General features: G+C 35.9%; 1 protein-coding gene across 2 annotated transcripts in view; it reads left to right on the top strand.

Moving 5' to 3' along the window:
* The window catches only part of lrch4 (leucine-rich repeats and calponin homology (CH) domain containing 4), a 156,687-nt gene that overhangs the window by 103,147 nt on the left and 36,301 nt on the right, over positions 1-17,239 (top strand). The window contains exon 18 of one of the 2 annotated variants that reach the window (XM_021478134.3): positions 2,070-7,280. The exons of the other annotated variant lie outside the window; for it this stretch is intronic. Within the exon in view, the coding sequence (XP_021333809.2) occupies positions 2,070-2,228 (159 nt within the window). The 3' untranslated portion in view covers positions 2,229-7,280. Of the gene's footprint in view, positions 1-2,069; positions 7,281-17,239 lie in introns of those variants that run through there. 2 annotated transcript variants of the gene reach the window in all.

Raw genomic sequence — 17,239 nt, 5'->3', positions numbered from 1 at the left:
CACTATGTTTCTTTTATTAAAACAGTTTTTACTATGTGTCACACCATTGGGCATTTAATGGTATTCAGTAAAAAGTAGTGCTATCAAACAATTAATCGTCATTAATCACATTGATGTAAAAAACTAGTATTTACATCATAAATATTCACAGTATATTTATATATTATTATATGTGTGTGTGTGTGTGTTTGTGTGTGTGTGTGTGTGTGTAAAATTGAACAAGCATTTTGTACAATATTGTTATGCATATATTTATAGACACAAAAATGTACACAGTGTGCACAAATATTTGTAAATATAAACTTTTGTTTTGGATGTGATTAATTGCAGTAATTGCTTGATAGCACTAGTCAAAAGTTTTTTACATAGTGAAATAGTTGATAAAGTAAGTGACCACTTATATTTTCTCAAACATCAAACAATTTATTTCTTCAAAAATGGTGTTTTACGAAAAAAAGCTTTTCTATTTATCGACTACCCAAAAAGACGGATTTATGATTTCAAATCAACAATGACATATTTATTATTACTATTATTATTAATATTAATTTTATTATTATTTATCTGAAAACCAACAAAGTGAGTTGTTACACATTTAAATAAATATATTTTTGCTCTTTATTCAAACTTCTTATTGAAGATGAGCCGAATCAACAAATTCTTCTTGGGGACAACCTAATTGTTTTATGTTCAATCCACTTAAATTTGTAGAAATTAAGTTAACCATCAACTTGTGTTGGGACAACATGAAGCAACATGATAGAACCTTAGTGTACCTTAAGGTTGCACAGCACAATAGAGGGTTAAAAACACTGCATTATATCAATTTCATTGTTTAAACTTCAGTACTTCTATGCTATTTTTGTATTAAATCAGTGTGCTTGCTTATATACTGTATATTAAATACTGCATGTGTAAAATCTAGGCTGAAAACGGCAATAAGAGCCTTTTATCAAAGCAGCTCATCCATAATCTATAGTTCATGTATACCGTTAGGCTTGACTGATCTTAATAATTGGAACGCATGATGGATTTTGAAGATGGTGAAGTGCTGGCTTGTTCTGCTCGCTGACTCGCTGTACTTCACCCCGGGATGAAATAGCATCCTGTGAAGTGTTATAACTGCATGGCTGCTTCTCTGAGAGACCGTGTCCTAAACGCTGCCGCTCTGCCATACAGCCAGCAATTCAAAGAAATGATTTTGCGATGGAGAGTTACGCTGCAACCATGTCCGTGTGTCACAAGTGCCTCTTGTTGCCACTTTGTGTATGCGATCCTTTCTACACCTGAGGAGTGTCTTGCATGTTGGGCTCTTTTTTTAAGATGACAGATGGGAGATTCATGCTTCAACCATCCTCATAGGTGCATGGAAAGCTTTTTTATAGAGTTGCTTGTTTACCCAGACTGCACGTCCACCCTCTTAGTTTCAGAGATTTTAGGGCCTGCAATGCAAGAGCCAATAATCCTGGTGCTGTTTGTGTATGCAGTGGTTTTCTACTTTTACAAGATTTTCTCTTGTTTCTAGTCCAAACATCTAAAAATGATTAAATCAAGAATTATATTATTAAAAGGTTTTGTTTTAAGGAATAATACATTAAAATCTTGTAAAAGGGTAATTAATCTCCCAGTGTGGTAAATAAAGTAAATTTACTTAAATAAAAGCAGATTTTTGCTGCTTGTTCAAACAACTCAATTAAAAAAAGCTGAAACAACACAGTTCTGGAGATTTTTTTTAGGACAGCTTGAAATTTGAACAAACAATTAAGTTAACAATTAAAAAAACTTGTGAAACTGCCTTTTTTATTAGTATTTTAACTGTATTTTCTTATTAATCTCACTTCATTTTGACATATTGTTTCTGAAAAAAAAACTTTTGTTTTACTTGATTAAGAAATGCTTCTTTATTTAAAATTGTTTAGATGTTTGGACTAGAAAAAGGCAAAAAGAAAAAAAGAGAAAAGAAAATGCACTGTGGTACAGTTTATTGCTTATTTTATTGAGTTTTTTGTGTGCGTAATCTAACTTTTAGTGTTGTTTTTTTTCTTCTTCTTCTTCACAAATCCCCTTAGGACACACTGTGTCCTGCGCAGCTGATTCTGGAGGAAGAGGGGCTCACTCGTGTGTCTCAGACGGTTCAGGCGCTGTTGGAGGTGCCGTCAGGATCCCGGCGCTCATCCCGTCAGGAGTCCATCCAAAGCATGACTCAAAATCAAGATGCCAGCTCATAGTATTATCAAGTGATTATTTACATTACACATTATGGATAACAAATATGATGTTATGTCAAATGATCTCTGTCTTAAAGTGATAGTTTACCTGAAAATGATCATCATTTACTTATTACAACCCTGAATCAATTTTTTTTCTGCTATGCAAATGTTTATGATGCTGCCATTATTTTTTTTTAACTTTTTTTTTGAAAATTGAAACAACACAATGGGACAACCTAAGTGTTTTATATTTGATACACTTAAATTTGTAAAAAAAAACTATTAAATCAACTTCAAGGTGCAGTATGTTAGTTTGACACCCAGTGGTTGAACTTGGTATTGCCATCCTGGATCAAAACACGCAAGTGCAGGTTGCCAGACTATTGAGACTAAACGTGTTCTAAGCAAAAGCAACGGCAAATGATAGAAGGAATGTTCTCCCTATTAAAAGGAATTTTTGGTCCAACCAACACCTGCAATTTGTATTTGCAGCTGAACTGAAAACTTGATGACATGATCAGCTCATGTGCTTTATTCAGTGTTAAATGCTAATAATGTGAGTCTGAATGCCATTTCACATCACATTTATTGACATACTACTGAAAGCAGCAGCAGATAGTTTACCTCAGATCTTGAAAATAAAATAAACCGTATGAAATTAAACTTTAGAACTGTGACTCAGTGCAAACCAACACATATTTGTGATTTAGCATCTACATTTAATAATGTTAGAAAGGTTAAATATGTAATAATTAGATTATAAACTTTACCGTTTCGAGAGTGAGCGCAATGAGTCCACTATTCTGTGCTTCTGAATGGCTGTATTTAAATTTCTGTTGTTTCGTCTGGTGCAAACAGCTAAATTGCTTATCACTGCAAATTTTGTCACGTAGTATGTTGTTACAATGTAACCCGCTCACCTAATGTTTATGTTCGTAATATTTATATTATTTGCTAATTAATAACCGGGCAGTGGGCAGGCTAAAAGAACCAAAACAAAGACAGCCATTCAGGCACGTAATGCATATTTCAAAGCAGAATATCTGACGTCAGCATTGGTTTACAGATAGACATGAATGTTCACTTAGCATGTTTCTAAAATATCAGCAAACATATTTGCATTTTTATGCTTTAGAAGAGTCAAAAACTTACATACAGCTCCTTTTTAATCGATGTGTATTAGGACAACATGAAGGAATTGTGTGGAACCTAACATTTTTTTTACATTGTATTGTCAACATAGCACAACTGAATGCAAAGTATCAAAACGATGCCACATATTATGGCTTTTGGTTGTAACTTTCATATAAACGACAGCAAAAAGTGAAGCAATGTATGTCTTTACAGTTCACCTATAGTAATAGAGAAAAAGATGAGAAATGATTTATTGAAGGTGTGCACTGGTGGAGATAGATATAAGTGTACATTTAAACCATCAGTGTAAGGAAAATGGTCAGTGTATCTGGCGCAGGGTCTAAAAGTGTTGTGCTTATTCTCTCTATGAGTTATAAAATGTGTTTTCTGTGTAGCTGGCATTAAACCAATCAGAGTCGTATCTCTCATTCCCTTTAAGAGTGATTTGCTGTAGCGTCATTGCGCATTCGTTATTTACCTGGCAGATTTCCTAAACAGAATGCTTCACTAAAAAAGGAAATAAAGGTTAAAATGCACGAACAGACCACCTACTAAACATTCGACCAAAGCTCCCCAATGCATAGTTTTTTTATGTTGACAATAATAATCTTTTATGTTTTAATTCTTTATTTTTTTTGTTAAAAGATGTTTGAGTGTGTGTAATCAGTAACGTGTAGGCTTGATGTGGAGCTTCGTACGCTGAAAGAAATGATTTCTGCAAGATTGTTGTAAACAATTTATGTGGGTTGAATTTAAAAAAACTAATTAAATGTAGTAATGCCCATCGATCGGGTTGTCGTGGTCCTGACCTTCGACCACCACCCGTTCCACAATGCACCATTCCCTTACAACTCCCCCAGTGGCTGGTGGGCCCGCAGGAAGGAGGATGATCCCACGTCGCTCCTTCGGGCTAAGCCTTGCCATGTTCCATGGGAAAAAAACCTGGCCACCAGGCACTCTCATACGAGCCCAAACTCCAGGGTGGGGCCCCGGCTGCGTCAACGTACTCGATGTTGTTAAGTTCAAAAGGGGTTTTTGGACCACACTTAGTCAGACATGTTACTTAAGATTTTTCTGCCTTGGGAGACCCTACCAGGGGCACTAGCCCCCGACAACATAGCTCTTAGGATCACTCAGGCACTCAAAACCCCTCCACCATGATAAGGTGGTTGTAAGTCCGAGGCCATGGTGCTCCACCAGAAAAAGGTGGTTTGCCATCTCCAGGTTGGAGGATAGTCCTTACCCCAGATGGAGGAGTTTAAGTATCCTGGGGTTTTGTTTATGAGTGAAGGAAGGATGAAGCGTGAGATTGACAAGCGGATTGGTGCAGCGGCAGCAGTAATGCGGTTGATGTACCTGTCCATTGTGGTGAAGAAGGAGCTGAGCCAAATGGCAAAGCTCTCGATTTACCAGTCAATCTACGTTCCTATGGTCATGAGCTCTGGGTCATGACCGAAAGGTCAAGATCTCAATACAAGTGGCTGAAATTAGTTTCCTTCGCAGGGTGGAAGGGTGCACCCTAATAGACAGGGTGAGGAGCTCTGTCACCCGAGAGGAACTCAAAGTAGAGCCGCTGCTCCTCCACATCGAGAGCAGTCAGCTGGAGAAATTTGGAGTTCTCTCCTGAGACTGCTGCCCCCACGACCCGGCCCTGGCCCTGATGATGTTGATCATGATGAATGTAGTAATGTTTAACTTAATTTGGTTGTTTTATTTCAGCCCAAATAAATTGTTTTCAACCACTTAATTTTTTTTTTTTGTAAATCCGAGGAATCATCTTTGAATCATTTTCTTCAGTGTACAGGTGCATATTACTTCACACTCTCTTTAAATAACAACAAAAACCTGTGGCGTTGACTTTAAACCTGCTTTTAGTTGTTCATTGGCATGATCTATTTCAGCTGCCTCAAAACAGCAATGCACTAACAAAGTGCTGTAAGCCCTTAACGCACCTTTTCAGAACAGAATGTCCATGAGCGCACAAATGGGTGCAAATGCATTTGCTATTTGAACAGAATAGGCACAGAATGAGAAACTTATACCTGTGGCTGGATGAAAGTCTAAAAAAAAAAAAAGAGTCTGTATTGCACCAGATTTATGAAAGGGTGCAAAGAGTCTAAATGCTCTCTAATATTGAATACGATTCACACAGAGAATTGACAGGAGGTGAACATTCAATTACTTGTCCGTCACTGAAACAGAAAGTTCTAGCTTATTCATGGAGAGATTAGTCGTGGTGACTGGTCAGTTTCACTTTGGTCAATAAGTGTCCAGTTTTCAATGCATGATTAATGCTGCCATGAAGACGAATGTTAACAAGTGTCAGCATCTAGTGTAGGAGTGCCTAAGCTTAGTCCTGGAGAACCGGTCTTCTGCAGCTCCTAGCTCCAACTTCCTCTCTGTCATATTTAATTTCCTACCTCATTCGAGAAGCAGTAGCAGGATCATCTGCTGTTCGTGAGTTTTTCATGCAGAGAAATCTCCTCAGGTCTTTGGATAATTATGCATTCAGACGTTAATGTCCAAACACTTCTTTTTAAAAGTTTAAGCTGTTGTTGCAAATGAAATCTAACACAAAAATGTGATTGAAAGATGTTACAGTAGGCCAGATATTAATTAACAGTAGTAAAAACATTTTTACCGTAGACTCTCTACTTGACGGTTGAGCTATATCAGATGCCATGTTTGTAGTTTATTTTCACATTTCACTTGTGTTTGTCGTTTTTATAGAATTCACATGCAATGCACAATTGTAGGAAATATTAGCGGTTAGAGCGGGGGTTAACAATCTCGGTCCTGGAGGGCCGGTGTCCCTCCAAGGTTTAGCTCTAACTTGCCTTAACACACCTGCCTGGATGTTTCAAGTATACCTAGTAAGACCTTGATTAGCTTGTTCAGATGTGTTTGATTAGGGTTGGAGCTAAAATCTGCAGAACACCGGCCCTCCAGGAACAAGTTTGGTGACCCCTGGGTTAGAGTATTATCAACTTAAGAGTTGCATCAACTGCCAAAGTTCAGTTCCAAAACTCAACCCGCAAGAACAGAAGATGCGTAAAAGGTTCCCGGATTTGTTCTTGGTATCAAGGATGCACCGTTGCAGACTTGATCACTGAACTCACTTAAGAAGTTCCTGAAGTTATTGCAAAATATTAAAATCTGTTTTATTTGTAAGGTTTTTGTTTAGGTTATATACAATTGAAGTTAGAATTATTTGCCCCCCTTTATTTTTATTTTTTTTCTTCTTCTTCTTTTTTAATATTTAACAGAGCAAGGAAATTTTCACAGTATGTCTGTTTATTTATTTATTTTTTTATTTATTTTTTTTAGAAATGAGTTATTAAAACTATTATGTTTATAAATGTGTTGAAAAAATCTTCTCTGTTAAACAGAAATTGGGGGAAAAATAAACAGGGGCGCTAATAATTCTGACTTTAATTGTATATTGAAAATGAAAATGAAAAAAAAACATTAAATCGTTGTATAAATGCTGTAATGTTTAAATAATTTTCAGTTAAAAATGCGTGAAGATCATGTGACCATCAGGAAGAATGCAGCATCTCATTTCTCAGAGGACACATTCTGTGTTCCTGCAGTCTCCCAAGTTCATTCTTCCAAGATGACCTAGCAAGACCGGTGTTCACAAGAACGCAAGTCTGTTCTCTGTGTTCTTGGAATTGTGAAACAAGTTTGAGTTTCTACCGGAAATAGTAAACCATCCAGGAACCTTGGCTAACTCTTCTCAACATACTACAATTTAGAAAATACAGACTTTTTCTACTGACTATTTAGGACAGAATAGGGCACTGTACATCAGCCCTCCAGGATCTAGGATGGGATTTTGGCATCCCATCCTAGCGTTTATATTTATTTTTTTTCTCTGTCATTTTTTTAACAGGGTTTTTCACTTGTTATCTAGAAGCATTCAACATTATAACACCTAAAAAAATAATAGCTACCCCCATAGTCCACAGTAAATGTGGTATGTATTTTGTATTTTTATAACGTAAATCTTCGATTGGGTTTCAACTTCATATTTCATTAAGAGACATAATTTATGTTATCAATCAATATGTTCTGTAAGGCAAGAGGCAATTTAGTCATACACCACTGTTAAAACAGCTGTCATAACAGTATTTATCAATATGTGGCTCTTTTTGTATTCTCTGAAGTTGTATTCTCTAGAAATTAAAAATGTCAAACAGGAAATATGTTGGGACCATTGTTTTTGTTTACATCCCTTAAAATGGTCTATTGCGTCTTGATACATTAAATGTAATGTTAAAATAACTTGTACAGTTAATTTGATTAAACTTTTTTTTACAAATGGGGAACGGCCTTAAACATTATAAAGTTACTACAAAATTGATGGTAATTAAGACCAGCATACCTTTGACTGAAAATAAAAGCCAAGAGCGGCACAATGTGGCATCTTATCAGTATATTACTTCCAAAGTTGTTAAATCAGCAGCATGCAGTGGCTCACCCAGTAAATCTATTTGACGTGACACACTGTCCACCTACAATAATGGCGAGTCCATAGTCCACAATAAATGTTGTATGTATTTTGGTTTTTAATTGCAAAAACCTTTATTGGGTTTCAACTTGATATTTCATTAAGAGACATCAGTTATGCTATTGAACCATTTTAATTTGGCCATTTCAGTAGTCCATGAACATTTCCTGCTTGTTATCAAACTATTTCATAACTGTAAGAAGAGGCAATATAATCATAACTTAATGTTAAAACCACTATCATAACATTATTTATCAATATGTGGTACTTTTTGGACCATTGCTTTTGTTCACATGCCTCAAAATTGTCTATATTAAGTTAAACAAGTCTTGATACATTAAAGGTAATGTTGAAATAACTTTTATAGTTAATTTGAATCAACTTTTCATACAAACGGGGACCAGAAACAACCTTTTCTTACTTTAAAATATAATTTTACATTCAATAATTCATACAGGTTTGGAAAATTGAAGGTGAATAAATAAAATGATCATTTTCAGGTGAACTGTGCCTTTCAATGTGTTTTGCCTGTTACAATGCATGTACAGAAAACTTTTTGTAAATTTACAGGACAAATACATTGTGGCTATTGAACAGACAAAATGAATGACAATAAAGCAAATTTAACCAAGAACTGCTTGTGTGCTTCAAATTTATGCAGAATGTCTGGAAATTGATGCCTAAATGTGTCTCGTTACTGAGGTAGTTGCCCGTTCTTGTGTAATCATTTTGTTGGTGCTTCCTCATAATTGAAAATTAATTACGTTTGTAATCTTGGCTTTATTACAATGCAAATTTAATTGGTTTTTCTCAGGTAATTACTCTTGCGGAGCGGCAAAGGTGGCAGTAATCCTGCGATAAGCTAACAACAGCTCTCAGCTCCGATTGTGACATTTTGTGCACATTTGGAGTGTTCAACAAATAACGTGGCTCCCTATAGCTCTGCCACGCCACACTTGTTTGGCAATAGCTGTATGTGAAATGATCTATTTAATTTGTTGTGAATTAAAAAGTAGTTTGAGAGTCTGGTTATAAAGAAGAAACCGCCATTTAACCTTTTTGTTTGATTTCGACTGGAACTAATGATTGAGGAAATGAATCTCCACACAGATGGGAATAAAATTAGTTGATTGTGTTAAATATCATATTAAACAAAGCCTGAAAACCTCATTTGCTTGATAATGTGATTTCAGCAGTTCAGTTGAAGGGACTTCAATGACCTGGACACTGATGTGACTGGTAAACATTACCTTTTCTGTGTTTGAATGATTGTGTTTTATATAATTGCCGTATTTCATGACTCACTCTTTTTCAGTTGTGATGCTGGATCACAGTAAGACGTCGAGTGTTGATTTTCTTGCTATAGTTTGTAATTGATTGCTCGCCTGAACCATTCAGACCCCGAAACAGCAAAACAACCTGCAGCATGTTATTCTTATCTTCAAGGATTGCATCACAAGTGTGCTTTTAGTACACAGTGTTTAGCTTTCAATGGATAGTGATGTTTACTTCCGCTAGAGAGCATTGCAAATGACTAATTTTTATTTTATTATTTTTTAAGTACAGTAGCAGATGTATTTGCTACAAAATACCACAAAGATGAAACATCCCATTCTGGTGTCTGCATTCAATTACAGAAGGCATTTTATATATACAGAAAGTGGTTGTCAGAAGTCAGATTTATTAGCCCCCCCGTATACTTTTCCACCAATTACTGTTTACAAACAAAATATTTTAACACGTATCTAAACATAATACTCTTAATAAATAATTTCTAATAACTGATTTATTTTATCTTTGCCATGATGGCAGTGGCGCAGTAGCTAGTGTTGTCGCCTCACAGCAAGAAGGTCACTGGTTTGAACCTCGGCTCAGTTGGCGTTGCTGTGTGAAGTTTGCATGTTCTCCCTCCCTTTGCATGGGTTTCCTCCGGGTGCTCCGGTTTCCCCCACAGTCCAAAGACATGCGGTACAGGTGAATTGGGTAGGCTAAATTGTCCGTGGTGTATGAGTGTGTGTGAATGTGTGTGCAGATGTTTCTCAGAGATGGGTTGCGGCTGGAAGGGCATCCGCTGCGTAAAAACTTGCTGGATAAGTTGGTGGTTCATTCCGCTGTGGCGACCTCGGATTAATAAAGGGACTAAACCGACAAGAAAATGAATAAATGATTGAATGAATGAATTAATTAATAATGACAGTGATCACGGTGACAACATGATGACTTGTTCTTAGGAAAAATAAAAAAAATAATAATCACAGGACTAATAATTCTGACTTTAACTGTATGTGTGTGTATAAATTTATGTAAATGTAGGTTTGGAAACAAAACCTTGACTCATTCTTTTTAAAATATATAAAAATAAAAAGTGACCATACTGAATTAATATTTAAAACTGGTAAATATCATGATGACAATTACGTTAACTCTAGTTTTTTTTTTTTTTTTAAAGAGTATTATTATAATACATTAGTATTTTGACGTTCCACTACACTCCTGAATTTGTTATTAAATGATTCTTTAGAGCTGACCTTAAAAGATTTTTGCTATGCAAACTATTATTAGACTGAACTACATTTTGTTGTATGTAAAATCCCTTCTATCCTTAACCCTAGCAGCCATACAGCCCTCTTTTTAAATATGTCTCATCAAGAGATAATGAATAACGGCATTAATACAGACCTTTTGCCATCTTTGCTATTTTTATAACAACACTATTATGAAAAATATAGAAAGGTAGGTTTCACTGAACCTGCCTACGCACGCACACACACACGCACACGCACACACACACAAACACACAGGCGAGTGTATAAGTTTAAGAAGAAAATTAGTACAGTGAAGAAACCTCTATTGCATCCTAGCAGTCACAAAGTACAGAACATGGCAGTACATTGGGTTTAACCGATAATCAGTGCATATTTTAATAAATCCATTTTAAAAATTAAACACGATTGTTTTACTTACAACAAGCAAAATGTTCTGTCCCTGGGGTAAGGCAAAACACCAAAAAAATTAAAAATAAAATAAACACACACACACACACACACACACACACATACACATACACACACAGATACAATCTTGTGTGTGTGTGTGTATGTATATATATACAAGACAAAAACTTTTTTGTATTTTTTTACAGTGTGGATTCAAGTTGTCAACACCTCAAGGAGGATTAGTGTAAACCGCACACACCTGAGCATAATTTTGATTGTCGTGGCATTACGTCTATATTTATTTTTAAATATTAATGTATGTTTAATATTTATTTATTATTTTATTGTTTAATAATAATAATAATAATAATAATAATTATTATTATTATTATTATTATGTATAGTATTTATTATTATTATTATTATTATTTTTTTATTTTTTTTTGCAAAATTTTCAAACAAAATTCTTTCAAATTGTCATTATAGGGTAAGGTTTGTAGAATTTAGAGGAAAGTTAAAAATGCAATTCATTTTAGAATACAGCTGAAAACATGGAAAACGAAAGCAATGTTAATACTTTCCAGATGTCCTGTGTTTGCATGCTTTTTCATGTTTTTTTTTTTATTTTTTTCTCCAAGGGCATTTTTGAAGCCATTTTACAAGACAAATCATGAAGCCAAGAAGAAGCCTTTGAATATGCTCAGAAAAAAAAAATGTTTCCCTGAAAACATACACAGTTTATTGATGTTGTTACTGAATGGCTTAAGAAGAATAGTTTTTATTTGTGAGGTGTGAAATGCATGCAGTTATAGTACTGTAAATGCTGTGATTTTCAGCAGCTTTCAACACATTTAAATAGCAGGCAAGAATACATAAATATCATATGTTTAGGCTCTTGTGTTGTGTAAAACATATTTGACGGCCAAAGTGATTTTTATTGTGAGCTTTCGATTTTTTTTTTCCTCTTGGCATGGATGTCTAAAGATTGTATCATTTGTATGTGGGTGGTCGTTTACTTGCTGAGCTTTAATGCTAATTAATGTTCACCAAATGATATACATTACCTGCTATGAAAATAGAACATAGGGTTTATTGGTTAGCACTGTGTTTTTAAACATTAAAAAATAATTCATGCCAAATGAACTAAACACAAACTGCTTGTTTCCTTGGCTCTATATGCAATAAAAAAAGAAGATAAAATCAGAGGTCACCAGCATAAACTTCACTATGCTCATCCGGTGACAAAATACTTTTCATTTTTGAGGATTTGAGTGTGATTCATATCTGAAATACGCCTGCAACATTATAGCTTCCAGGTGTGCATTTACTGAATAAAAGTGAAATAACACCCAGAGAAAACACTTAGTTAAGAGGTTTTGAAATGCCAGAGATGATTATACGAACAGACAGTTGATATTTCATTTCAAGTGCCTATTTTGAAATAGTATGTACTTAAATGTGCTCAATAAATATCTTTTTTTTTTTCCTCATGGATCTAAGTAAGCAGTTAGTCATGCTGTCTTCATGTGCTACTGGAAAATACAAAACTTATGAGCTTGTCTTGTTCAAGTGATTTGTTGTCAAAAAGAATAGAAATTAGCTCACAGCAAATGGTGGAAATCGAATCTGTATTCAACATGTAAGAATTTTTATTAAGGTGGTGGTCCACTATGAAATCATATGTTAAACTTTAGTTGATGTGATTTGTAGTTGTGTGAACATAAACAACATCTCTGAATGTAATACACTCAAATATTATACATAGGTTTTTACAGAGTTACACCTTTAAAGCCTACAGCGACTACGAAAAAAAAAAAAATATCCAGGATAGTGAGATCACAAATGCTCCAGGTCATGCTTATACACCCATGCAGCAAAGGTGCGTGGCCAGAGGCGCTGTATGTTACAGCAGAGAAAGCTAAAATGGCCATTGTAAATGAGCTTCCAAATGACGCGACACAAAGCGAGAAGTGCTTACAATTTAATTTTAATTATGTTTCAGGGAATTACAATAAAGATATAGCTCTAGAATTTGACTAAGGACAGCTTCCAGAATCTCTCTCAGTTCAGTGCTGGATTCAGCTAACAACTCCTCAAAGAAGGAGCAGCTCCAACCATAATAGATTAAGCTGTAAATTGTGAGCCACAACCTGTCAGTGTTTTTATTTATTAAAATTGATCCATTACATGCACAGTTTCTAGCGTTAACAGTATGTTGTAGCGGTGATGTAAACAAAAGGAAATGCTGTTTGCCACCACTAACAATTTAGCTACATGGCATATCTAACAGTCAAACCGTTGTAAATAGCCATCATCTTCAGCAGTGCTGCAGTGTCTCTCTTTGCGGACACTTTCCCTGCGTTCTACATCTCAAATAACCAACAATATTCATAACCAAAAGAAATGTGAACGTTTCATATTGCTTACACATGCTTATTCCGAATTTATTTGAACGACACAAGAGCAGGCATAAGGTGCCCTTTTCATTTTCTATTTTTGTCAGGCTCAAACTGTAATGGCTAACAGCTCCTCTGACTGACAGTATTTGCACAGCAGATGCAAAGCACATGCTATTAGAGGTGTGACATCTTTTCTGGTGACATGGAGCCGATCCATGAATCACAGCACATTATGTTAGTTGAACAATCAGAGAAACCAGGAAATATGACAGTCATTTTCATGTTAGTCGAGTAGCAGTATATAATCAAAGTAAGATATAGGAGAAAAATAACATGATTTTTTACAATACACTCTTAAAGGGTCACGAAACACCAAAACACATTTTTTGAGCTGTTGACAGTCGTATATGTGTCCCACACTGCTAAAAACACTATTAGGACACCTATATTTCACTAAAAAGTGTAAATTGGTTGTTTTTGCGTTATTTTAAGCAAATTCGTACTTCCAGTTTGAAACGAATTTTTGAAGCTGCGTCACGGTCATGACATAATAGCGTTGTATTCCAGCGTGCAGACTGGGCGTCTGTGCCAGAGTGTGTCTTATAACGTCTTACAGTGTGATGCATTAATGCATGAGTAAGGCTTGGTTCAAACCAATCAGCGCGCTCTATTGTGCAACTTCATTATTATTTATTACTATCACCGTGTTTACAGGACAGAGACGCCACGTTGTGTTGGCAAAACAAGCGTGAAGTGTTGCTTTTATAGTTTGCTGCCGTTAAGTTTTGTTTTCATTTTCTCTCTGTGAGAGCTCATCTGGAGTCACGTGTGGATAAACAGTGTACGCGACGCTCGACAACAATAACTTACGTGTCTAAGGAGGATTATTGTTTACCTGAGAGCTGTTCTCATCTGCAAACGCTGAGATCTGATTTGCTTGTAGTCTTCTCTTCATAAAGACGCGGCTCTAGTTGCTGGTGAGTGTCCTGTCTCTACAGATTTGGTAAGTGAGCGACCAGTGCTCTTTGTTTATTCAGTTTGTTCATATCGAACTAAGTTAACTATTGCACAGAGTGTAAACACGTTAGCATCACAACCAAACTTTAACCTCATGTAGGGTTTTTACCGCATTTTGTGACCGGAATAACACACGCGGCTTTCTGACGCTACCTGCCGTGTGCATCTAAGTTTCCGGGAAATGCGGAGGGTTTTTCTCTCTCATTCACTGTGCGGTATCAAACATTGCATGAAAAATGCACGCTTATAGCAGTTCCTCGTATCAGATATCTTGTTTGTCGCGAGGGGCATGAATGAATTCCCTTAATCAAAGAGCCAAACTGCAGTTAAAGTCCAACATTTACAATTTTTAGGATTGCTTACACACTAAAATTAAAAGTAGTACACTATTAGCAAAACCTTACACACAAGTATCAAAACATCAGCCCATATTTGCACAACTATAAGCACATTGTCAACTTAACACATGTTGCAAAACTCTACACACAGTGATTTGCAAAACACTAAACACACTTAACATACATTACACCCTAAAATCTATCATGAAGTCACTTCATTGCAATACCAAAGCACTGACTGTCAAATTACTGCACCGTCCAACCAATTGGTTCAACACAGTCATCAGGTGTGCAAACACTTGTTTGATTTATTGTAGACACAACAATCAGGTGTTTAAGCACTGTAAAATGCCAGTTTCAATGAAAACAATCAGGTCTCAATATCAACACTGGCACACACCATAAAAAAAAAAAACATATTCAAATGAAGCAAATTTATGGAGTGCCTTTAGAGCACAATTTCGAAAGGGTGAAAAGATTGTGGCATGATTATGCAGAGGTATGTATTCACTTTAGCAGTGTGATCTTGCATACTGTCTCATAATCTTTTACTGTACTGTAATACTAGATCTACACTGAACTACACAATTTTGCCTGACACTGTTCTTCACGTAGTTGTATGAATGGATGGAGAGGAGATCTAGCATGAGTTTGCTTACGTAGATAATGGTGTGTTCAACCTGACGTGAACACGGAGTAGAAGAAACATCATTGGCCACAGGGCTATAGTCAATGTCCCAGGGCAACGTGGGGGAAATATACAGTAACACTGTGCAGCCATTACAAAGAATGGGGTCCTCCACTGCCATGCCCATATGGGCCCTTACAACACAGCACATATACTTACATTCTTGGACCAATTGCACAACATAACAGCAGCAAATGAAATCGATCATACGCAATACATTGTTGTCTGGGACAATGTGTCTTTCCACCGTTCTGCTCTGGTTCAGAACTGGTTTTAGCAACATCCACATTTTACCGTCTTATATCTTCCAGCATACTCTCCATTCCTCATCCTTATTGAAGAGTTTTTCTCAGCATGGTGGTGGAAAGTATATGATCTTCATCTCCAAGCTGGGGTACCCCTCATCCAAGCCATGGAGGAGGCCTGTGACCAGATGGAGGTAGCAGCAATACAAGATTCTACATTCAAGACACTTCTTTCCAAGGTGTCTTGCTAAGGACAACATTGCAATTGATAATTCTCATGCCAGATCCAGGTAGGCGAAGAGACAATGTCTAACTTACAGTTCAATACATAAAGTGACATGTTACAGTACTTTGAATCTTCATGCCAACATGTTGGACATGTTGAGGAATTAATGAGTTTCTTCAAGGTGCAGCATTGTTCTTGAGTAGTGTTTGGTAAATTTACTTTATATTTGTACTTTGTTGATGGTAGCATACTCTAATCATAGGGAAGCAGAAGTGCTAAAAGTGTTTTAGGTTTATCACAGCAGTGTGTAACTCCTGCAAACAGTGTATAGTAAATGTGAAAATGTGTGTTTCTTATGGTAAAAAAGTGTGGTTTTTAAACATTAGTCTATAGTTTTTATAAGAGTGTTTAATTATGCAAAGGATCTGTAGTGTTTTGCTAATTGGGTGTGTGGTTGTGCTAATTGTGTGTACTGTTTTGAAAATCGTGCTTAAGCAATCCAAAAAAACTGTAAAGGATTGTTGGGATACATTAACCAGGACAACTGGAGTCTATCTGTTTCTCCTTTTTTGAGGTTCACATAATCTTGGATCTGGAGTGTATCCAGAGCAGTTGGTTATCACTGAAGAATCAAAGGTAAACACTGACTCCTGCAAAGATCCCAGTGACAGACCAGTCTCTGCATTGATCCTTTTGGCTAGTCTGAACACCCACCTGGTGACCTTGCAGCTTCTCCACAATGGATGTTTATTGATCTCAAGCCAGTGTATTTTTGATAGTAGCTCTTCCCTTTTAGGTTTGGCCAGAGCAGAACTGCTCACCTCAGCTGAACCTGGTTTCTCCAAAGGTTTGTTTTTGCCTTCTGTGTATAAGTTGTGTTTCCTTGCCTCTGTTGCCTCTGGCTTACTTGGTTGATGGTGGAGCTGTTCAGTGCATCATCTTTCAGCGGTGACATTTGTATGAACTGAACTGAATAAATTTTACTTTACCTAGAACTTCACCAGCATTCTAACATAACTCTACTTGGTATGCTGGAATGTTTTATAATCTGAAATATTATTATGGCTTTATTACCTATGTTAAGCTGCATTGACACAATCTACATTGTAAAAGCACTACAGAAATACTTCAACTAAACTAAATTTCAAACTAAACACTTTCAACTTAATTCTTCACATATTTTTGCTTCTCTTGATTTTTCCTCTTTTTTAAAATTTTGTGTTTAATATTATTCTATAACATGAATTTGGCTGAACCAGTTTTTGGAGTCCTGATTTGGTTTCAGTACTGACAAATCTAATGTATATGCACAATATAGCCTAATATTGTAAAGCTTTATATTACAGTTTTTTACAATTGCTATGACACTTTTATTAATACATTTAACAAGTTTCCTAAACTCTTAACACAGTTAGCACAACATCCGTCTTCGTGGGCTATACAATTAACACATTTCTTGTTGTTTTGACACAAAATGCATCCAGTTAACACAAATTTAAAATGCTTTAACTTCTTTTACACACAAGCACAACC

This window comes from Danio rerio, chromosome 7 (genome assembly GCF_049306965.1).
Source record: "Danio rerio strain Tuebingen ecotype United States chromosome 7, GRCz12tu, whole genome shotgun sequence".
In the NCBI taxonomy this organism is placed as follows: domain Eukaryota; kingdom Metazoa; phylum Chordata; class Actinopteri; order Cypriniformes; family Danionidae; genus Danio; species Danio rerio.
The sequence above is the reverse complement of the archived record's forward strand: the minus strand, read 5'-3'. Positions and strand labels throughout refer to the sequence as shown.